The 20,439-nt window shown below is 26.8% G+C and overlaps 3 protein-coding genes across 15 annotated transcripts; all 3 read left to right on the top strand.

Moving 5' to 3' along the window:
• The first annotated feature begins 1,004 nt into the window (after positions 1-1,004).
• Positions 1,005-7,595, top strand: LOC140451241 (uncharacterized). 4 transcript variants are annotated; one of them, XM_072544986.1, is made up of 2 exons: positions 1,005-2,310; positions 5,102-7,595. In XM_072544986.1, exon 2 carries the CDS (start codon positions 5,108-5,110, stop codon positions 7,550-7,552), a length of 2,445 nt encoding a protein of 814 aa, XP_072401087.1. In that variant the 5' UTR covers positions 1,005-2,310; positions 5,102-5,107; the 3' UTR covers positions 7,553-7,595. The 4 variants fall into 4 exon arrangements, with proteins under 4 accessions (XP_072401087.1, XP_072401081.1, XP_072401084.1 ...); XM_072544980.1 differs by having other exon boundaries at positions 1,005-4,890; XM_072544983.1 differs by having other exon boundaries at positions 1,005-4,931.
• On the top strand, positions 5,207-13,667 carry LOC140451268 (uncharacterized). Of its 5 annotated transcripts, none has more exons than XR_011952035.1 (3): positions 5,207-5,346; positions 8,138-10,962; positions 11,026-11,178. XR_011952035.1 is itself a non-coding variant. In XM_072545012.1 (2 exons), the coding sequence occupies exon 2, from the start codon at positions 11,180-11,182 to the stop codon at positions 13,622-13,624; it is 2,445 nt and encodes an 814-aa protein (XP_072401113.1). In that variant the 5' UTR covers positions 8,243-8,382; positions 11,174-11,179; the 3' UTR covers positions 13,625-13,667. The 5 variants fall into 5 exon arrangements, 3 of the variants coding, with proteins under 3 accessions (XP_072401113.1, XP_072401117.1, XP_072401121.1); XR_011952036.1 differs by lacking the exon at positions 5,207-5,346 and adding an exon at positions 7,861-7,967; XM_072545012.1 differs by lacking the exon at positions 5,207-5,346 and having other exon boundaries at positions 8,243-8,382; positions 11,174-13,667.
• Positions 11,279-20,001, top strand: LOC140451253 (uncharacterized). Of its 6 annotated transcripts, none has more exons than XR_011952033.1 (3): positions 11,279-11,418; positions 14,210-17,034; positions 17,098-17,250. XR_011952033.1 is itself a non-coding variant. In XM_072545000.1 (2 exons), the coding sequence occupies exon 2, from the start codon at positions 17,252-17,254 to the stop codon at positions 19,694-19,696; it is 2,445 nt and encodes an 814-aa protein (XP_072401101.1). In that variant the 5' UTR covers positions 14,315-14,454; positions 17,246-17,251; the 3' UTR covers positions 19,697-20,001. The 6 variants fall into 6 exon arrangements, 4 of the variants coding, with proteins under 4 accessions (XP_072401101.1, XP_072401105.1, XP_072401107.1 ...); XR_011952034.1 differs by lacking the exon at positions 11,279-11,418 and adding an exon at positions 13,933-14,039; XM_072545000.1 differs by lacking the exon at positions 11,279-11,418 and having other exon boundaries at positions 14,315-14,454; positions 17,246-20,001.
• The last annotated feature ends 438 nt before the right edge of the window (positions 20,002-20,439 follow it).

The following is a 20,439-nucleotide window of genomic DNA, read 5'->3' as shown; positions in this document are numbered from 1 at the left end:
ATGGTCTTTATCGATTACATGTTCTGCCAAAGCACAAGATGGTTTTTTAATTCTGCAATCACTTTTGTGAGAAATAATGCGATTTGAAAGATTTCTTCCGGTCTCACCAACATATTCAGCCTCACACTGAGTACAACTAATGCTGTATACTAAATTCGTTTTTTCAAATTTGTCTATAGGATATTTAGTTTTAGAATATAAAGATGAAATAGTTTTGATGTTCTTTGTTGCTATTTTTATATTGTCAATAACCTTTAGTGTTTGTATTAATTTAGGTGTTAATGATGGTATAAAAGGTAGTGAATGATAATAGATGTTATGATTGTTAGATACAATGTTTTGAGATTGAGCAAAAAATGGTGTTAAATTATTTATATTACCAATATTAGAAAAAAGCATCCTATGTAGCATATCTGGAGGATAAGAGTTTTCAATTAGAATATTTTTTAATAACTGAAGATCTTCCTGTAGATAATCTGGATGAGAAAGTTTTAAAACACGTTCTTTTAATCCTGTTATAAGGTTCATTTTCATCTTATTTGGATGGTGAGAGTAATAGCTTATAAATCTATTACTACATATGGGTTTTCTGAACCATTTGGTTTTCAACATATTGTCTGTATTTCTTACAATTCTCATGTCAAGGAATGGTAGAGAATTATCTACCTCTTCCTCAACTGTGAATTGTATATGCTGATTATGACTGTTGAAAATGTTGACTGTTTCATGAATTTTGTGTTTAGGAAGTGCCAAAACTAAATCATCTACATATCTCTTAATAAAAGGAATGAAAAAAGTGCAATTACTGATACAATCACTGATAACATCATCCATGACATAGCTACTTAGAATGGGTGAAAGACTAGATCCCATAGGACTACCAAAAATTTGTTTATAAAATACACCATTAAATATAAAAATATTAGAATCAAAAACAAAGTTGATAAGTGTTTTGAAATGTAATAAGTCAATATTAGTGTGTTGTGAAATCTCATTCCAATGTTTTTCAACACTACTTATGATTAAATCTAAAGGCAAATTAGTAAAAAGAGATGTTACATCAAAACTAACTAAAACATAATTTTGTGGTAATTGGAAATTATTAATGAAAGAACTAAAATCAAATGAATCTTTAATGTAAAAATTGTTGTTTAAATTATAAGCATTAGTTAAGATGTCAGTGAGGAGCTGTGCTATTGGTCCATTAGGAGGGCATAAAGATGAAACAATTGGTCTCATAGATAAAGTTGGTTTATGTATTTTTGGCAGAGCATAGAACCGTGGAGCAATAGAATTATAAATTTTGAGCTCTTTTGCTTTTTTATTATCAATAAATTTCTTTATGTTTAATTTAGATACTAGACAATTTGCTTTTTGTTGCAAAGTACAAACAGGACTCCTTCTAAGTGTAGTGTAATACTTAGTATCATTTAAGAGTTCTCCAGTTTTTTTTAGATAATCCTCTTTGTACATTACAACAGTTACGTTACCTTTATCGCTTTTAACAATATAAATTTCAGGATGGTTTTTAAGAAAAAGTTTAGTTTGCATATAGTATTTATTTAAAAAATGATCTTTGACTTCTTTATGCAAAAAGTTTGTAATAACGTTTGTACATTTAGATCTAACAACATCCTTTTGACTATCATTAAGTGGTCTGATTATTGATTCAATATCAGAAAGTAAATTAGGAACTCTAATATCAGATTTGGAAGGACATAAAGAAAATTTAGGTCCTAATGCTAAAAATTTTTTAATTTCAAAAGGAAAATGAATAGATGTTAGATTTTTAAACCATTTTTCTTGAAATTTTATCTTATCAAAAGCTTCTATTTTTAATTTATTGAACTTATTAATTTGTATTTTTTTGATTTTATGAAATTCTGTGTTGTATTTAATTCTTTGTCTACGATTAAATTCATTAAATGTGTGGAAATTTAAGATATTGTAGGCCTTGGTACGTAACTCATGTAATTTTCTTTCAAAAAAGTTTATATCAGCAAAAGCGATTTTAATTTCTAAATTAATAATATTTCTTCCAAACCTGTCACATAATTTCCAAGCATCATGGTGAATATTCCCAGTCCGATGATGTAAAAGGGAATTTACATTAACTAGGCCATTTGTAACATGTCCAGGGAAACATCCATTAGATCTAACTGCTTTACACAATCAGAAGACTTTTTTGTTGAAGTGTAGATCTAATGGATGTTTCCCTGGACATGTTACAAATGGCCTAGTTAATGTAAATTCCCTTTTACATCATCGGACTGGGAATATTCACCATGATGCTTGGAAATTATGTGACAGGTTTGGAAGAAATATTATTAATTTAGAAATTAAAATCGCTTTTGCTGATATAAACTTTTTTGAAAGAAAATTACATGAGTTACGTACCAAGGCCTACAATATCTTAAATTTCCACACATTTAATGAATTTAATCGTAGACAAAGAATTAAATACAACACAGAATTTCATAAAATCAAAAAAATACAAATTAATAAGTTCAATAAATTAAAAATAGAAGCTTTTGATAAGATAAAATTTCAAGAAAAATGGTTTAAAAATCTAACATCTATTCATTTTCCTTTTGAAATTAAAAAATTTTTAGCATTAGGACCTAAATTTTCTTTATGTCCTTCCAAATCTGATATTAGAGTTCCTAATTTACTTTCTGATATTGAATCAATAATCAGACCACTTAATGATAGTCAAAAGGATGTTGTTAGATCTAAATGTACAAACGTTATTACAAACTTTTTGCATAAAGAAGTCAAAGATCATTTTTTAAATAAATACTATATGCAAACTAAACTTTTTCTTAAAAACCATCCTGAAATTTATATTGTTAAAAGCGATAAAGGTAACGTAACTGTTGTAATGTACAAAGAGGATTATCTAAAAAAAACTGGAGAACTCTTAAATGATACTAAGTATTACACTACACTTAGAAGGAGTCCTGTTTGTACTTTGCAACAAAAAGCAAATTGTCTAGTATCTAAATTAAACATAAAGAAATTTATTGATAATAAAAAAGCAAAAGAGCTCAAAATTTATAATTCTATTGCTCCACGGTTCTATGCTCTGCCAAAAATACATAAACCAACTTTATCTATGAGACCAATTGTTTCATCTTTATGCCCTCCTAATGGACCAATAGCACAGCTCCTCACTGACATCTTAACTAATGCTTATAATTTAAACAACAATTTTTACATTAAAGATTCATTTGATTTTAGTTCTTTCATTAATAATTTCCAATTACCACAAAATTATGTTTTAGTTAGTTTTGATGTAACATCTCTTTTTACTAATTTGCCTTTAGATTTAATCATAAGTAGTGTTGAAAAACATTGGAATGAGATTTCACAACACACTAATATTGACTTATTACATTTCAAAACACTTATCAACTTTGTTTTTGATTCTAATATTTTTATATTTAATGGTGTATTTTATAAACAAATTTTTGGTAGTCCTATGGGATCTAGTCTTTCACCCATTCTAAGTAGCTATGTCATGGATGATGTTATCAGTGATTGTATCAGTAATTGCACTTTTTTCATTCCTTTTATTAAGAGATATGTAGATGATTTAGTTTTGGCACTTCCTAAACACAAAATTCATGAAACAGTCAACATTTTCAACAGTCATAATCAGCATATACAATTCACAGTTGAGGAAGAGGTAGATAATTCTCTACCATTCCTTGACATGAGAATTGTAAGAAATACAGACAATATGTTGAAAACCAAATGGTTCAGAAAACCCATATGTAGTAATAGATTTATAAGCTATTACTCTCACCATCCAAATAAGATGAAAATGAACCTTATAACAGGATTAAAAGAACGTGTTTTAAAACTTTCTCATCCAGATTATCTACAGGAAGATCTTCAGTTATTAAAAAATATTCTAATTGAAAACTCTTATCCTCCAGATATGCTACATAGGATGCTTTTTTCTAATATTGGTAATATAAATAATTTAACACCATTTTTTGCTCAATCTCAAAACATTGTATCTAACAATCATAACATCTATTATCATTCACTACCTTTTATACCATCATTAACACCTAAATTAATACAAACACTAAAGGTTATTGACAATATAAAAATAGCAACAAAGAACATCAAAACTATTTCATCTTTATATTCTAAAACTAAATATCCTATAGACAAATTTGAAAAAACGAATTTAGTATACAGCATTAGTTGTACTCAGTGTGAGGCTGAATATGTTGGTGAGACCGGAAGAAATCTTTCAAATCGCATTATTTCTCACAAAAGTGATTGCAGAATTAAAAAACCATCTTGTGCTTTGGCAGAACATGTAATCGATAAAGACCATATTATGGATTTTGATAACATTAAAATTTTATGTAGTGAAAGTAATAAATTTAAAAGGACTTTTTTGGAAATGGTTTGTATTAGCAAAAATGATAAGAGTTTAAACAAAAGATCTGAGATTCAAAATTTAAGTAAAATATATAATTATATTCTTTCTTTATGATTTATATATAAAAATTGTAAAATGTCATATTCAATTCTCCATATATCTATCACATTCTTTCAGACATCTGTCAAGGGTGAATAAATCTTCTTCTTTTTGTTACTAAACAAAAAAGAATGTTTAAACGAAGTTTTACTTTTGGCAATATAATTGTCAAAAATAAAAATTTTATGTTGGCATTTATGACATTGAGGCTATTTGTAATTGGTTGCTATTTGAACTTATTTATAAATTCAATTATTTTTATATTAAAAAAATGTTTTCAAAATTATAGAAATTTTCGGAGAAACATTTGTTAGATCAAAACATTTTTATATAAAATATTTTGAACATGTAAGCAGTGATTTTTTACTTACCAAACTAATTTTTATTTGGTAAGTTAACAAAAATTGTTTTTTCTTTTTAGTTCAACCTTGTAAGTATTTTGTCTTTTTTAGCTCTTGATAATAATTGTAAACACAATTGAAAGCTCGAGATTAAAAAAATAGTTAACCAATAGCCCTATTATTGACTCCAACCCATCCAAAACAGTTATATATTTGTTCCAAACGAGTCACAAGTACTTCTTTTTTCTTATTCTTGTAGAAAAATATGGGTTTTTTCGATGACATCCGAAACGATTATGGGCAATCTACAGTCAGAATTCTGAAGGATTGGACTAGAATTACCATCAAACTTGCTGCTTTACACAATCAGAAGACTTTTTTGTTGAAGTGTAGATCTAATGGATGTTTCCCTGGACATGTTACAAATGGCCTAGTTAATGTAAATTCCCTTTTACATCATCGGACTGGGAATATTCACCATGATGCTTGGAAATTATGTGACAGGTTTGGAAGAAATATTATTAATTTAGAAATTAAAATCGCTTTTGCTGATATAAACTTTTTTGAAAGAAAATTACATGAGTTACGTACCAAGGCCTACAATATCTTAAATTTCCACACATTTAATGAATTTAATCGTAGACAAAGAATTAAATACAACACAGAATTTCATAAAATCAAAAAAATACAAATTAATAAGTTCAATAAATTAAAAATAGAAGCTTTTGATAAGATAAAATTTCAAGAAAAATGGTTTAAAAATCTAACATCTATTCATTTTCCTTTTGAAATTAAAAAATTTTTAGCATTAGGACCTAAATTTTCTTTATGTCCTTCCAAATCTGATATTAGAGTTCCTAATTTACTTTCTGATATTGAATCAATAATCAGACCACTTAATGATAGTCAAAAGGATGTTGTTAGATCTAAATGTACAAACGTTATTACAAACTTTTTGCATAAAGAAGTCAAAGATCATTTTTTAAATAAATACTATATGCAAACTAAACTTTTTCTTAAAAACCATCCTGAAATTTATATTGTTAAAAGCGATAAAGGTAACGTAACTGTTGTAATGTACAAAGAGGATTATCTAAAAAAAACTGGAGAACTCTTAAATGATACTAAGTATTACACTACACTTAGAAGGAGTCCTGTTTGTACTTTGCAACAAAAAGCAAATTGTCTAGTATCTAAATTAAACATAAAGAAATTTATTGATAATAAAAAAGCAAAAGAGCTCAAAATTTATAATTCTATTGCTCCACGGTTCTATGCTCTGCCAAAAATACATAAACCAACTTTATCTATGAGACCAATTGTTTCATCTTTATGCCCTCCTAATGGACCAATAGCACAGCTCCTCACTGACATCTTAACTAATGCTTATAATTTAAACAACAATTTTTACATTAAAGATTCATTTGATTTTAGTTCTTTCATTAATAATTTCCAATTACCACAAAATTATGTTTTAGTTAGTTTTGATGTAACATCTCTTTTTACTAATTTGCCTTTAGATTTAATCATAAGTAGTGTTGAAAAACATTGGAATGAGATTTCACAACACACTAATATTGACTTATTACATTTCAAAACACTTATCAACTTTGTTTTTGATTCTAATATTTTTATATTTAATGGTGTATTTTATAAAAAAATTTTTGGTAGTCCTATGGGATCTAGTCTTTCACCCATTCTAAGTAGCTATGTCATGGATGATGTTATCAGTGATTGTATCAGTAATTGCACTTTTTTCATTCCTTTTATTAAGAGATATGTAGATGATTTAGTTTTGGCACTTCCTAAACACAAAATTCATGAAACAGTCAACATTTTCAACAGTCATAATCAGCATATACAATTCACAGTTGAGGAAGAGGTAGATAATTCTCTACCATTCCTTGACATGAGAATTGTAAGAAATACAGACAATATGTTGAAAACCAAATGGTTCAGAAAACCCATATGTAGTAATAGATTTATAAGCTATTACTCTCACCATCCAAATAAGATGAAAATGAACCTTATAACAGGATTAAAAGAACGTGTTTTAAAACTTTCTCATCCAGATTATCTACAGGAAGATCTTCAGTTATTAAAAAATATTCTAATTGAAAACTCTTATCCTCCAGATATGCTACATAGGATGCTTTTTTCTAATATTGGTAATATAAATAATTTAACACCATTTTTTGCTCAATCTCAAAACATTGTATCTAACAATCATAACATCTATTATCATTCACTACCTTTTATACCATCATTAACACCTAAATTAATACAAACACTAAAGGTTATTGACAATATAAAAATAGCAACAAAGAACATCAAAACTATTTCATCTTTATATTCTAAAACTAAATATCCTATAGACAAATTTGAAAAAACGAATTTAGTATACAGCATTAGTTGTACTCAGTGTGAGGCTGAATATGTTGGTGAGACCGGAAGAAATCTTTCAAATCGCATTATTTCTCACAAAAGTGATTGCAGAATTAAAAAACCATCTTGTGCTTTGGCAGAACATGTAATCAATAAAGACCATATTATGGATTTTGATAACATTAAAATTTTATGTAGTGAAAGTAATAAATTTAAAAGGACTTTTTTGGAAATGGTTTGTATTAGCAAAAATGATAAGAGTTTAAACAAAAGATCTGAGATTCAAAATTTAAGTAAAATATATAATTATATTCTTTCTTTATGATTTATATATAAAAATTGTAAAATGTCATATTCAATTCTCCATATATCTATCACATTCTTTCAGACATCTGTCAAGGGTGAATAAATCTTCTTCTTTTTGTTACTAAACAAAAAAGAATGTTTAAACGAAGTTTTACTTTTGGCAATATAATTGTCAAAAATAAAAATTTTATGTTGGCATTTATGACATTGAGGCTATTTGTAATTGGTTGCTATTTGAACTTATTTATAAATTCAATTATTTTTATATTAAAAAAATGTTTTCAAAATTATAGAAATTTTCGGAGAAACATTTGTTAGATCAAAACATTTTTATATAAAATATTTTGAACATGTAAGCAGTGATTTTTTACTTACCAAACTAATTTTTATTTGGTAAGTTAACAAAAATTGTTTTTTCTTTTTAGTTCAACCTTGTAAGTATTTTGTCTTTTTTAGCTCTTGATAATAATTGTAAACACAATTGAAAGCTCGAGATTAAAAAAATAGTTAACCAATAGCCCTATTATTGACTCCAACCCATCCAAAACAGTTATATATTTGTTCCAAACGAGTCACAAGTACTTCTTTTTTCTTATTCTTGTAGAAAAATATGGGTTTTTTCGATGACATCCGAAACGATTATGGGCAATCTACAGTCAGAATTCTGAAGGATTGGACTAGAATTACCATCAAACTTGCTGCTTTACACAATCAGAAGACTTTTTTGTTGAAGTGTAGATCTAATGGATGTTTCCCTGGACATGTTACAAATGGCCTAGTTAATGTAAATTCCCTTTTACATCATCGGACTGGGAATATTCACCATGATGCTTGGAAATTATGTGACAGGTTTGGAAGAAATATTATTAATTTAGAAATTAAAATCGCTTTTGCTGATATAAACTTTTTTGAAAGAAAATTACATGAGTTACGTACCAAGGCCTACAATATCTTAAATTTCCACACATTTAATGAATTTAATCGTAGACAAAGAATTAAATACAACACAGAATTTCATAAAATCAAAAAAATACAAATTAATAAGTTCAATAAATTAAAAATAGAAGCTTTTGATAAGATAAAATTTCAAGAAAAATGGTTTAAAAATCTAACATCTATTCATTTTCCTTTTGAAATAAAAAAATTTTTAGCATTAGGACCTAAATTTTCTTTATGTCCTTCCAAATCTGATATTAGAGTTCCTAATTTACTTTCTGATATTGAATCAATAATCAGACCACTTAATGATAGTCAAAAGGATGTTGTTAGATCTAAATGTACAAACGTTATTACAAACTTTTTGCATAAAGAAGTCAAAGATCATTTTTTAAATAAATACTATATGCAAACTAAACTTTTTCTTAAAAACCATCCTGAAATTTATATTGTTAAAAGCGATAAAGGTAACGTAACTGTTGTAATGTACAAAGAGGATTATCTAAAAAAAACTGGAGAACTCTTAAATGATACTAAGTATTACACTACACTTAGAAGGAGTCCTGTTTGTACTTTGCAACAAAAAGCAAATTGTCTAGTATCTAAATTAAACATAAAGAAATTTATTGATAATAAAAAAGCAAAAGAGCTCAAAATTTATAATTCTATTGCTCCACGGTTCTATGCTCTGCCAAAAATACATAAACCAACTTTATCTATGAGACCAATTGTTTCATCTTTATGCCCTCCTAATGGACCAATAGCACAGCTCCTCACTGACATCTTAACTAATGCTTATAATTTAAACAACAATTTTTACATTAAAGATTCATTTGATTTTAGTTCTTTCATTAATAATTTCCAATTACCACAAAATTATGTTTTAGTTAGTTTTGATGTAACATCTCTTTTTACTAATTTGCCTTTAGATTTAATCATAAGTAGTGTTGAAAAACATTGGAATGAGATTTCACAACACACTAATATTGACTTATTACATTTCAAAACACTTATCAACTTTGTTTTTGATTCTAATATTTTTATATTTAATGGTGTATTTTATAAAAAAATTTTTGGTAGTCCTATGGGATCTAGTCTTTCACCCATTCTAAGTAGCTATGTCATGGATGATGTTATCAGTGATTGTATCAGTAATTGCACTTTTTTCATTCCTTTTATTAAGAGATATGTAGATGATTTAGTTTTGGCACTTCCTAAACACAAAATTCATGAAACAGTCAACATTTTCAACAGTCATAATCAGCATATACAATTCACAGTTGAGGAAGAGGTAGATAATTCTCTACCATTCCTTGACATGAGAATTGTAAGAAATACAGACAATATGTTGAAAACCAAATGGTTCAGAAAACCCATATGTAGTAATAGATTTATAAGCTATTACTCTCACCATCCAAATAAGATGAAAATGAACCTTATAACAGGATTAAAAGAACGTGTTTTAAAACTTTCTCATCCAGATTATCTACAGGAAGATCTTCAGTTATTAAAAAATATTCTAATTGAAAACTCTTATCCTCCAGATATGCTACATAGGATGCTTTTTTCTAATATTGGTAATATAAATAATTTAACACCATTTTTTGCTCAATCTCAAAACATTGTATCTAACAATCATAACATCTATTATCATTCACTACCTTTTATACCATCATTAACACCTAAATTAATACAAACACTAAAGGTTATTGACAATATAAAAATAGCAACAAAGAACATCAAAACTATTTCATCTTTATATTCTAAAACTAAATATCCTATAGACAAATTTGAAAAAACGAATTTAGTATACAGCATTAGTTGTACTCAGTGTGAGGCTGAATATGTTGGTGAGACCGGAAGAAATCTTTCAAATCGCATTATTTCTCACAAAAGTGATTGCAGAATTAAAAAACCATCTTGTGCTTTGGCAGAACATGTAATCGATAAAGACCATATTATGGATTTTGATAACATTAAAATTTTATGTAGTGAAAGTAATAAATTTAAAAGGACTTTTTTGGAAATGGTTTGTATTAGCAAAAATGATAAGAGTTTAAACAAAAGATCTGAGATTCAAAATTTAAGTAAAATATATAATTATATTCTTTCTTTATGATTTATATATAAAAATTGTAAAATGTCATATTCAATTCTCCATATATCTATCACATTCTTTCAGACATCTGTCAAGGGTGAATAAATCTTCTTCTTTTTGTTACTAAACAAAAAAGAATGTTTAAACGAAGTTTTACTTTTGGCAATATAATTGTCAAAAATAAAAATTTTATGTTGGCATTTATGACATTGAGGCTATTTGTAATTGGTTGCTATTTGAACTTATTTATAAATTCAATTATTTTTATATTAAAAAAATGTTTTCAAAATTATAGAAATTTTCGGAGAAACATTTGTTAGATCAAAACATTTTTATATAAAATATTTTGAACATGTAAGCAGTGATTTTTTACTTACCAAACTAATTTTTATTTGGTAAGTTAACAAAAATTGTTTTTTCTTTTTAGTTCAACCTTGTAAGTATTTTGTCTTTTTTAGCTCTTGATAATAATTGTAAACACAATTGAAAGCTCGAGATTAAAAAAATAGTTAACCAATAGCCCTATTATTGACTCCAACCCATCCAAAACAGTTATATATTTGTTCCAAACGAGTCACAAGTACTTCTTTTTTCTTATTCTTGTAGAAAAATATGGGTTTTTTCGATGACATCCGAAACGATTATGGGCAATCTACAGTCAGAATTCTGAAGGATTGGACTAGAATTACCATCAAACTTGCTGCTTTACACAATCAGAAGACTTTTTTGTTGAAGTGTAGATCTAATGGATGTTTCCCTGGACATGTTACAAATGGCCTAGTTAATGTAAATTCCCTTTTACATCATCGGACTGGGAATATTCACCATGATGCTTGGAAATTATGTGACAGGTTTGGAAGAAATATTATTAATTTAGAAATTAAAATCGCTTTTGCTGATATAAACTTTTTTGAAAGAAAATTACATGAGTTACGTACCAAGGCCTACAATATCTTAAATTTCCACACATTTAATGAATTTAATCGTAGACAAAGAATTAAATACAACACAGAATTTCATAAAATCAAAAAAATACAAATTAATAAGTTCAATAAATTAAAAATAGAAGCTTTTGATAAGATAAAATTTCAAGAAAAATGGTTTAAAAATCTAACATCTATTCATTTTCCTTTTGAAATTAAAAAATTTTTAGCATTAGGACCTAAATTTTCTTTATGTCCTTCCAAATCTGATATTAGAGTTCCTAATTTACTTTCTGATATTGAATCAATAATCAGACCACTTAATGATAGTCAAAAGGATGTTGTTAGATCTAAATGTACAAACGTTATTACAAACTTTTTGCATAAAGAAGTCAAAGATCATTTTTTAAATAAATACTATATGCAAACTAAACTTTTTCTTAAAAACCATCCTGAAATTTATATTGTTAAAAGCGATAAAGGTAACGTAACTGTTGTAATGTACAAAGAGGATTATCTAAAAAAAACTGGAGAACTCTTAAATGATACTAAGTATTACACTACACTTAGAAGGAGTCCTGTTTGTACTTTGCAACAAAAAGCAAATTGTCTAGTATCTAAATTAAACATAAAGAAATTTATTGATAATAAAAAAGCAAAAGAGCTCAAAATTTATAATTCTATTGCTCCACGGTTCTATGCTCTGCCAAAAATACATAAACCAACTTTATCTATGAGACCAATTGTTTCATCTTTATGCCCTCCTAATGGACCAATAGCACAGCTCCTCACTGACATCTTAACTAATGCTTATAATTTAAACAACAATTTTTACATTAAAGATTCATTTGATTTTAGTTCTTTCATTAATAATTTCCAATTACCACAAAATTATGTTTTAGTTAGTTTTGATGTAACATCTCTTTTTACTAATTTGCCTTTAGATTTAATCATAAGTAGTGTTGAAAAACATTGGAATGAGATTTCACAACACACTAATATTGACTTATTACATTTCAAAACACTTATCAACTTTGTTTTTGATTCTAATATTTTTATATTTAATGGTGTATTTTATAAACAAATTTTTGGTAGTCCTATGGGATCTAGTCTTTCACCCATTCTAAGTAGCTATGTCATGGATGATGTTATCAGTGATTGTATCAGTAATTGCACTTTTTTCATTCCTTTTATTAAGAGATATGTAGATGATTTAGTTTTGGCACTTCCTAAACACAAAATTCATGAAACAGTCAACATTTTCAACAGTCATAATCAGCATATACAATTCACAGTTGAGGAAGAGGTAGATAATTCTCTACCATTCCTTGACATGAGAATTGTAAGAAATACAGACAATATGTTGAAAACCAAATGGTTCAGAAAACCCATATGTAGTAATAGATTTATAAGCTATTACTCTCACCATCCAAATAAGATGAAAATGAACCTTATAACAGGATTAAAAGAACGTGTTTTAAAACTTTCTCATCCAGATTATCTACAGGAAGATCTTCAGTTATTAAAAAATATTCTAATTGAAAACTCTTATCCTCCAGATATGCTACATAGGATGCTTTTTTCTAATATTGGTAATATAAATAATTTAACACCATTTTTTGCTCAATCTCAAAACATTGTATCTAACAATCATAACATCTATTATCATTCACTACCTTTTATACCATCATTAACACCTAAATTAATACAAACACTAAAGGTTATTGACAATATAAAAATAGCAACAAAGAACATCAAAACTATTTCATCTTTATATTCTAAAACTAAATATCCTATAGACAAATTTGAAAAAACGAATTTAGTATACAGCATTAGTTGTACTCAGTGTGAGGCTGAATATGTTGGTGAGACCGGAAGAAATCTTTCAAATCGCATTATTTCTCACAAAAGTGATTGCAGAATTAAAAAACCATCTTGTGCTTTGGCAGAACATGTAATCGATAAAGACCATATTATGGATTTTGATAACATTAAAATTTTATGTAGTGAAAGTAATAAATTTAAAAGGACTTTTTTGGAAATGGTTTGTATTAGCAAAAATGATAAGAGTTTAAACAAAAGATCTGAGATTCAAAATTTAAGTAAAATATATAATTATATTCTTTCTTTATGATTTATATATAAAAATTGTAAAATGTCATATTCAATTCTCCATATATCTATCACATTCTTTCAGACATCTGTCAAGGGTGAATAAATCTTCTTCTTTTTGTTACTAAACAAAAAAGAATGTTTAAACGAAGTTTTACTTTTGGCAATATAATTGTCAAAAATAAAAATTTTATGTTGGCATTTATGACATTGAGGCTATTTGTAATTGGTTGCTATTTGAACTTATTTATAAATTCAATTATTTTTATATTAAAAAAATGTTTTCAAAATTATAGAAATTTTCGGAGAAACATTTGTTAGATCAAAACATTTTTATATAAAATATTTTGAACATGTAAGCAGTGATTTTTTACTTACCAAACTAATTTTTATTTGGTAAGTTAACAAAAATTGTTTTTTCTTTTTAGTTCAACCTTGTAAGTATTTTGTCTTTTTTAGCTCTTGATAATAATTGTAAACACAATTGAAAGCTCGAGATTAAAAAAATAGTTAACCAATAGCCCTATTATTGACTCCAACCCATCCAAAACAGTTATATATTTGTTCCAAACGAGTCACAAGTACTTCTTTTTTCTTATTCTTGTAGAAAAATATGGGTTTTTTCGATGACATCCGAAACGATTATGGGCAATCTACAGTCAGAATTCTGAAGGATTGGACTAGAATTACCATCAAACTTGCTGCTTTACACAATCAGAAGACTTTTTTGTTGAAGTGTAGATCTAATGGATGTTTCCCTGGACATGTTACAAATGGCCTAGTTAATGTAAATTCCCTTTTACATCATCGGACTGGGAATATTCACCATGATGCTTGGAAATTATGTGACAGGTTTGGAAGAAATATTATTAATTTAGAAATTAAAATCGCTTTTGCTGATATAAACTTTTTTGAAAGAAAATTACATGAGTTACGTACCAAGGCCTACAATATCTTAAATTTCCACACATTTAATGAATTTAATCGTAGACAAAGAATTAAATACAACACAGAATTTCATAAAATCAAAAAAATACAAATTAATAAGTTCAATAAATTAAAAATAGAAGCTTTTGATAAGATAAAATTTCAAGAAAAATGGTTTAAAAATCTAACATCTATTCATTTTCCTTTTGAAATTAAAAAATTTTTAGCATTAGGACCTAAATTTTCTTTATGTCCTTCCAAATCTGATATTAGAGTTCCTAATTTACTTTCTGATATTGAATCAATAATCAGACCACTTAATGATAGTCAAAAGGATGTTGTTAGATCTAAATGTACAAACGTTATTACAAACTTTTTGCATAAAGAAGTCAAAGATCATTTTTTAAATAAATACTATATGCAAACTAAACTTTTTCTTAAAAACCATCCTGAAATTTATATTGTTAAAAGCGATAAAGGTAACGTAACTGTTGTAATGTACAAAGAGGATTATCTAAAAAAAACTGGAGAACTCTTAAATGATACTAAGTATTACACTACACTTAGAAGGAGTCCTGTTTGTACTTTGCAACAAAAAGCAAATTGTCTAGTATCTAAATTAAACATAAAGAAATTTATTGATAATAAAAAAGCAAAAGAGCTCAAAATTTATAATTCTATTGCTCCACGGTTCTATGCTCTGCCAAAAATACATAAACCAACTTTATCTATGAGACCAATTGTTTCATCTTTATGCCCTCCTAATGGACCAATAGCACAGCTCCTCACTGACATCTTAACTAATGCTTATAATTTAAACAACAATTTTTACATTAAAGCTTCATTTGATTTTAGTTCTTTCATTAATAATTTCCAATTACCACAAAATTATGTTTTAGTTAGTTTTGATGTAACATCTCTTTTTACTAATTTGCCTTTAGATTTAATCATAAGTAGTGTTGAAAAACATTGGAATGAGATTTCACAACACACTAATATTGACTTATTACATTTCAAAACACTTATCAACTTTGTTTTTGATTCTAATATTTTTATATTTAATGGTGTATTTTATAAACAAATTTTTGGTAGTCCTATGGGATCTAGTCTTTCACCCATTCTAAGTAGCTATGTCATGGATGATGTTATCAGTGATTGTATCAGTAATTGCACTTTTTTCATTCCTTTTATTAAGAGATATGTAGATGATTTAGTTTTGGCACTTCCTAAACACAAAATTCATGAAACAGTCAACATTTTCAACAGTCATAATCAGCATATACAATTCACAGTTGAGGAAGAGGTAGATAATTCTCTACCATTCCTTGACATGAGAATTGTAAGAAATACAGACAATATGTTGAAAACCAAATGGTTCAGAAAACCCATATGTAGTAATAGATTTATAAGCTATTACTCTCACCATCCAAATAAGATGAAAATGAACCTTATAACAGGATTAAAAGAACGTGTTTTAAAACTTTCTCATCCAGATTATCTACAGGAAGATCTTCAGTTATTAAAAAATATTCTAATTGAAAACTCTTATCCTCCAGATATGCTACATAGGATGCTTTTTTCTAATATTGGTAATATAAATAATTTAACACCATTTTTTGCTCAATCTCAAAACATTGTATCTAACAATCATAACATCTATTATCATTCACTACCTTTTATACCATCATTAACACCTAAATTAATACAAACACTAAAGGTTATTGACAATATAAAAATAGCAACAAAGAACATCAAAACTATTTCATCTTTATATTCTAAAACTAAATATCCTATAGACAAATTTGAAAAAACGAATTTAGTATACAGCATTAGTTGTACTCAGTGTGAGGCTGAATATGTTGGTGAGACCGGAAGAAATCTTTCAAATCGCATTATTTCTCACAAAAGTGATTGCAGAATTAAAAAACCATCTTGTGCTTTGGCAGAACATGTAATCGATAAAGACCATATTATGGATTTTGATAACATTAAAATTTTATGTAGTGAAAGTAATAAATTTAAAAGGACTTTTTTGGAAATGGTTTGTATTAGCAAAAATGATAAGAGTTTAAACAAAAGATCTGAGATTCAAAATTTAAGTAAAATATATAATTATATTCTTTCTTTATGATTTATATATAAAAATTGTAAAATGTCATATTCAATTCTCCATATATCTATCACATTCTTTCAGACATCTGTCAAGGGTGAATAAATCTTCTTCTTTTTGTTACTAAACAAAAAAGAATGTTTAAACGAAGTTTTACTTTTGGCAATATAATTGTCAAAAATAAAAATTTTATGTTGGCATTTATGACATTGAGGCTATTTGTAATTGGTTGCTATTTGAACTTATTTATAAATTCAATTATTTTTATATTAAAAAAATGTTTTCAAAATTATAGAAATTTTCGGAGAAACATTTGTTAGATCAAAACATTTTTATATAAAATATTTTGAACATGTAAGCAGTGATTTTTTACTTACCAAACTAATTTTTATTTGGTAAGTTAACAAAAATTGTTTTTTCTTTTTAGTTCAACCTTGTAAGTATTTTGTCTTTTTTAGCTCTTGATAATAATTGTAAACACAATTGAAAGCTCGAGATTAAAAAAATAGTTAACCAATAGCCCTATTATTGACTCCAACCCATCCAAAACAGTTATATATTTGTTCCAAACGAGTCACAAGTACTTCTTTTTTCTTATTCTTGTAGAAAAATATGGGTTTTTTCGATGACATCCGAAACGATTATGGGCAATCTACAGTCAGAATTCTGAAGGATTGGACTAGAATTACCATCAAACTTGCTGCTTTACACAATCAGAAGACTTTTTTGTTGAAGTGTAGATCTAATGGATGTTTCCCTGGACATGTTACAAATGGCCTAGTTAATGTAAATTCCCTTTTACATCATCGGACTGGGAATATTCACCATGATGCTTGGAAATTATGTGACAGGTTTGGAAGAAATATTATTAATTTAGAAATTAAAATCGCTTTTGCTGATATAAACTTTTTTGAAAGAAAATTACATGAGTTACGTACCAAGGCCTACAATATCTTAAATTTCCACACATTTAATGAATTTAATCGTAGACAAAGAATTAAATACAACACAGAATTTCATAAAATCAAAAAAATACAAATTAATAAGTTCAATAAATTAAAAATAGAAGCTTTTGATAAGATAAAATTTCAAGAAAAATGGTTTAAAAATCTAACATCTATTCATTTTCCTTTTGAAATTAAAAAATTTTTAGCATTAGGACCTAAATTTTCTTTATGTCCTTCCAAATCTGATATTAGAGTTCCTAATTTACTTTCTGATATTGAATCAATAATCAGACCACTTAATGATAGTCAAAAGGATGTTGTTAGATCTAAATGTACAAACGTTATTACAAACTTTTTGCATAAAGAAGTCAAAGATCATTTTTTAAATAAATACTATATGCAAACTAAACTTTTTCTTAAAAACCATCCTGAAATTTATATTGTTAAAAGCGATAAAGGTAACGTAACTGTTGTAATGTACAAAGAGGATTATCTAAAAAAAACTGGAGAACTCTTAAATGATACTAAGTATTACACTACACTTAGAAGGAGTCCTGTTTGTACTTTGCAACAAAAAGCAAATTGTCTAGTATCTAAATTAAACATAAAGAAATTTATTGATAATAAAAAAGCAAAAGAGCTCAAAATTTATAATTCTATTGCTCCACGGTTCTATGCTCTGCCAAAAATACATAAACCAACTTTATCTATGAGACCAATTGTTTCATCTTTATGCCCTCCTAATGGACCAATAGCACAGCTCCTCACTGACATCTTAACTAATGCTTATAATTTAAACAACAATTTTTACATTAAAGATTCATTTGATTTTAGTTCTTTCATTAATAATTTCCAATTACCACAAAATTATGTTTTAGTTAGTTTTGATGTAACATCTCTTTTTACTAATTTGCCTTTAGATTTAATCATAAGTAGTGTTGAAAAACATTGGAATGAGATTTCACAACACACTAATATTGACTTATTACATTTCAAAACACTTATCAACTTTGTTTTTGATTCTAATATTTTTATATTTAATGGTGTATTTTATAAACAAATTTTTGGTAGTCCTATGGGATCTAGTCTTTCACCCATTCTAAGTAGCTATGTCATGGATGATGTTATCAGTGATTGTATCAGTAATTGCACTTTTTTCATTCCTTTTATTAAGAGATATGTAGATGATTTAGTTTTGGCACTTCCTAAACACAAAATTCATGAAACAGTCAACATTTTCAACAGTCATAATCAGCATATACAATTCACAGTTGAGGAAGAGGTAGATAATTCTCTACCATTCCTTGACATGAGAATTGTAAGAAATACAGACAATATGTTGAAAACCAAATGGTTCAGAAAACCCATATGTAGTAATAGATTTATAAGCTATTACTCTCACCATCCAAATAAGATGAAAATGAACCTTATAACAGGATTAAAAGAACGTGTTTTAAAACTTTCTCATCCAGATTATCTACAGGAAGATCTTCAGTTATTAAAAAATATTCTAATTGAAAACTCTTATCCTCCAGATATGCTACATAGGATGCTTTTTTCTAATATTGGTAATATAAATAATTTAACACCATTTTTTGCTCAATCTCAAAACATTGTATCTAACAATCATAACATCTATTATCATTCACTACCTTTTATACCATCATTAACACCTAAATTAATACAAACACTAAAGGTTATTGACAATATAAAAATAGCAACAAAGAACATCAAAACTATTTCATCTTTATATTCTAAAACTAAATATCCTATAGACAAATTTGAAAAAACGAATTTAGTATACAGCATTAGTTGTACTCAGTGTGAGGCTGAATATGTTGGTGAGACCGGAAGAAATCTTTCAAATCGCATTATTTCTCACAAAAGTGATTGCAGAATTAAAAAACCATCTTGTGCTTTGGCAGAACATGTAATCGATAAAGACCATATTATGGATTTTGATAACATTAAAATTTTATGTAGTGAAAGTAATAAATTTAAAAGGACTTTTTTGGAAATGGTTTGTATTAGCAAAAATGATAAGAGTTTAAACAAAAGATCTGAGATTCAAAATTTAAGTAAAATATATAATTATATTCTTTCTTTATGATTTATATATAAAAATTATAAAATGTCATATTCAATTCTCCATATATCTATCACATTCTTTCAGACATCTGTCAAGGGTGAATAAATCTTCTTCTTTTTGTTACTAAACAAAAAAGAATGTTTAAACGAAGTTTTACTTTTGGCAATATAATTGTCAAAAATAAAAATTTTATGTTGGCATTTATGACATTGAGGCTATTTGTAATTGGTTGCTATTTGAACTTATTTATAAATTCAATTATTTTTATATTAAAAAAATGTTTTCAAAATTATAGAAATTTTCGGAGAAACATTTGTTAGATCAAAACATTTTTATATAAAATATTTTGAACATGTAAGCAGTGATTTTTTACTTACCAAACTAATTTTTATTTGGTAAGTTAACAAAAATTGTTTTTTCTTTTTAGTTCAACCTTGTAAGTATTTTGTCTTTTTTAGCTCTTGATAATAATTGTAAACACAATTGAAAGCTCGAGATTAAAAAAATAGTTAACCAATAGCCCTATTATTGACTCCAACCCATCCAAAACAGTTATATATATATATATATATATATATATATATATATATATATATATATATATATATATATATATATACAGGGTGAGTCATGAGGAACTTTACATACTTCTACCATATGTAGAGTCCCAGGGAGCATATCATGTGGCCACTAAAAAATGTCAACTCCTCTTCTTTATTAATTAACAGGGTGATTTGTGTAATTGACCATTTATCTCATTTTAC

The sequence above is a fragment of the Diabrotica undecimpunctata genome, chromosome 1 (genome assembly GCF_040954645.1).
Source record: "Diabrotica undecimpunctata isolate CICGRU chromosome 1, icDiaUnde3, whole genome shotgun sequence".
Lineage (NCBI taxonomy): Eukaryota > Metazoa > Arthropoda > Insecta > Coleoptera > Chrysomelidae > Diabrotica > Diabrotica undecimpunctata.
The sequence above is the reverse complement of the archived record's forward strand: the minus strand, read 5'-3'. Positions and strand labels throughout refer to the sequence as shown.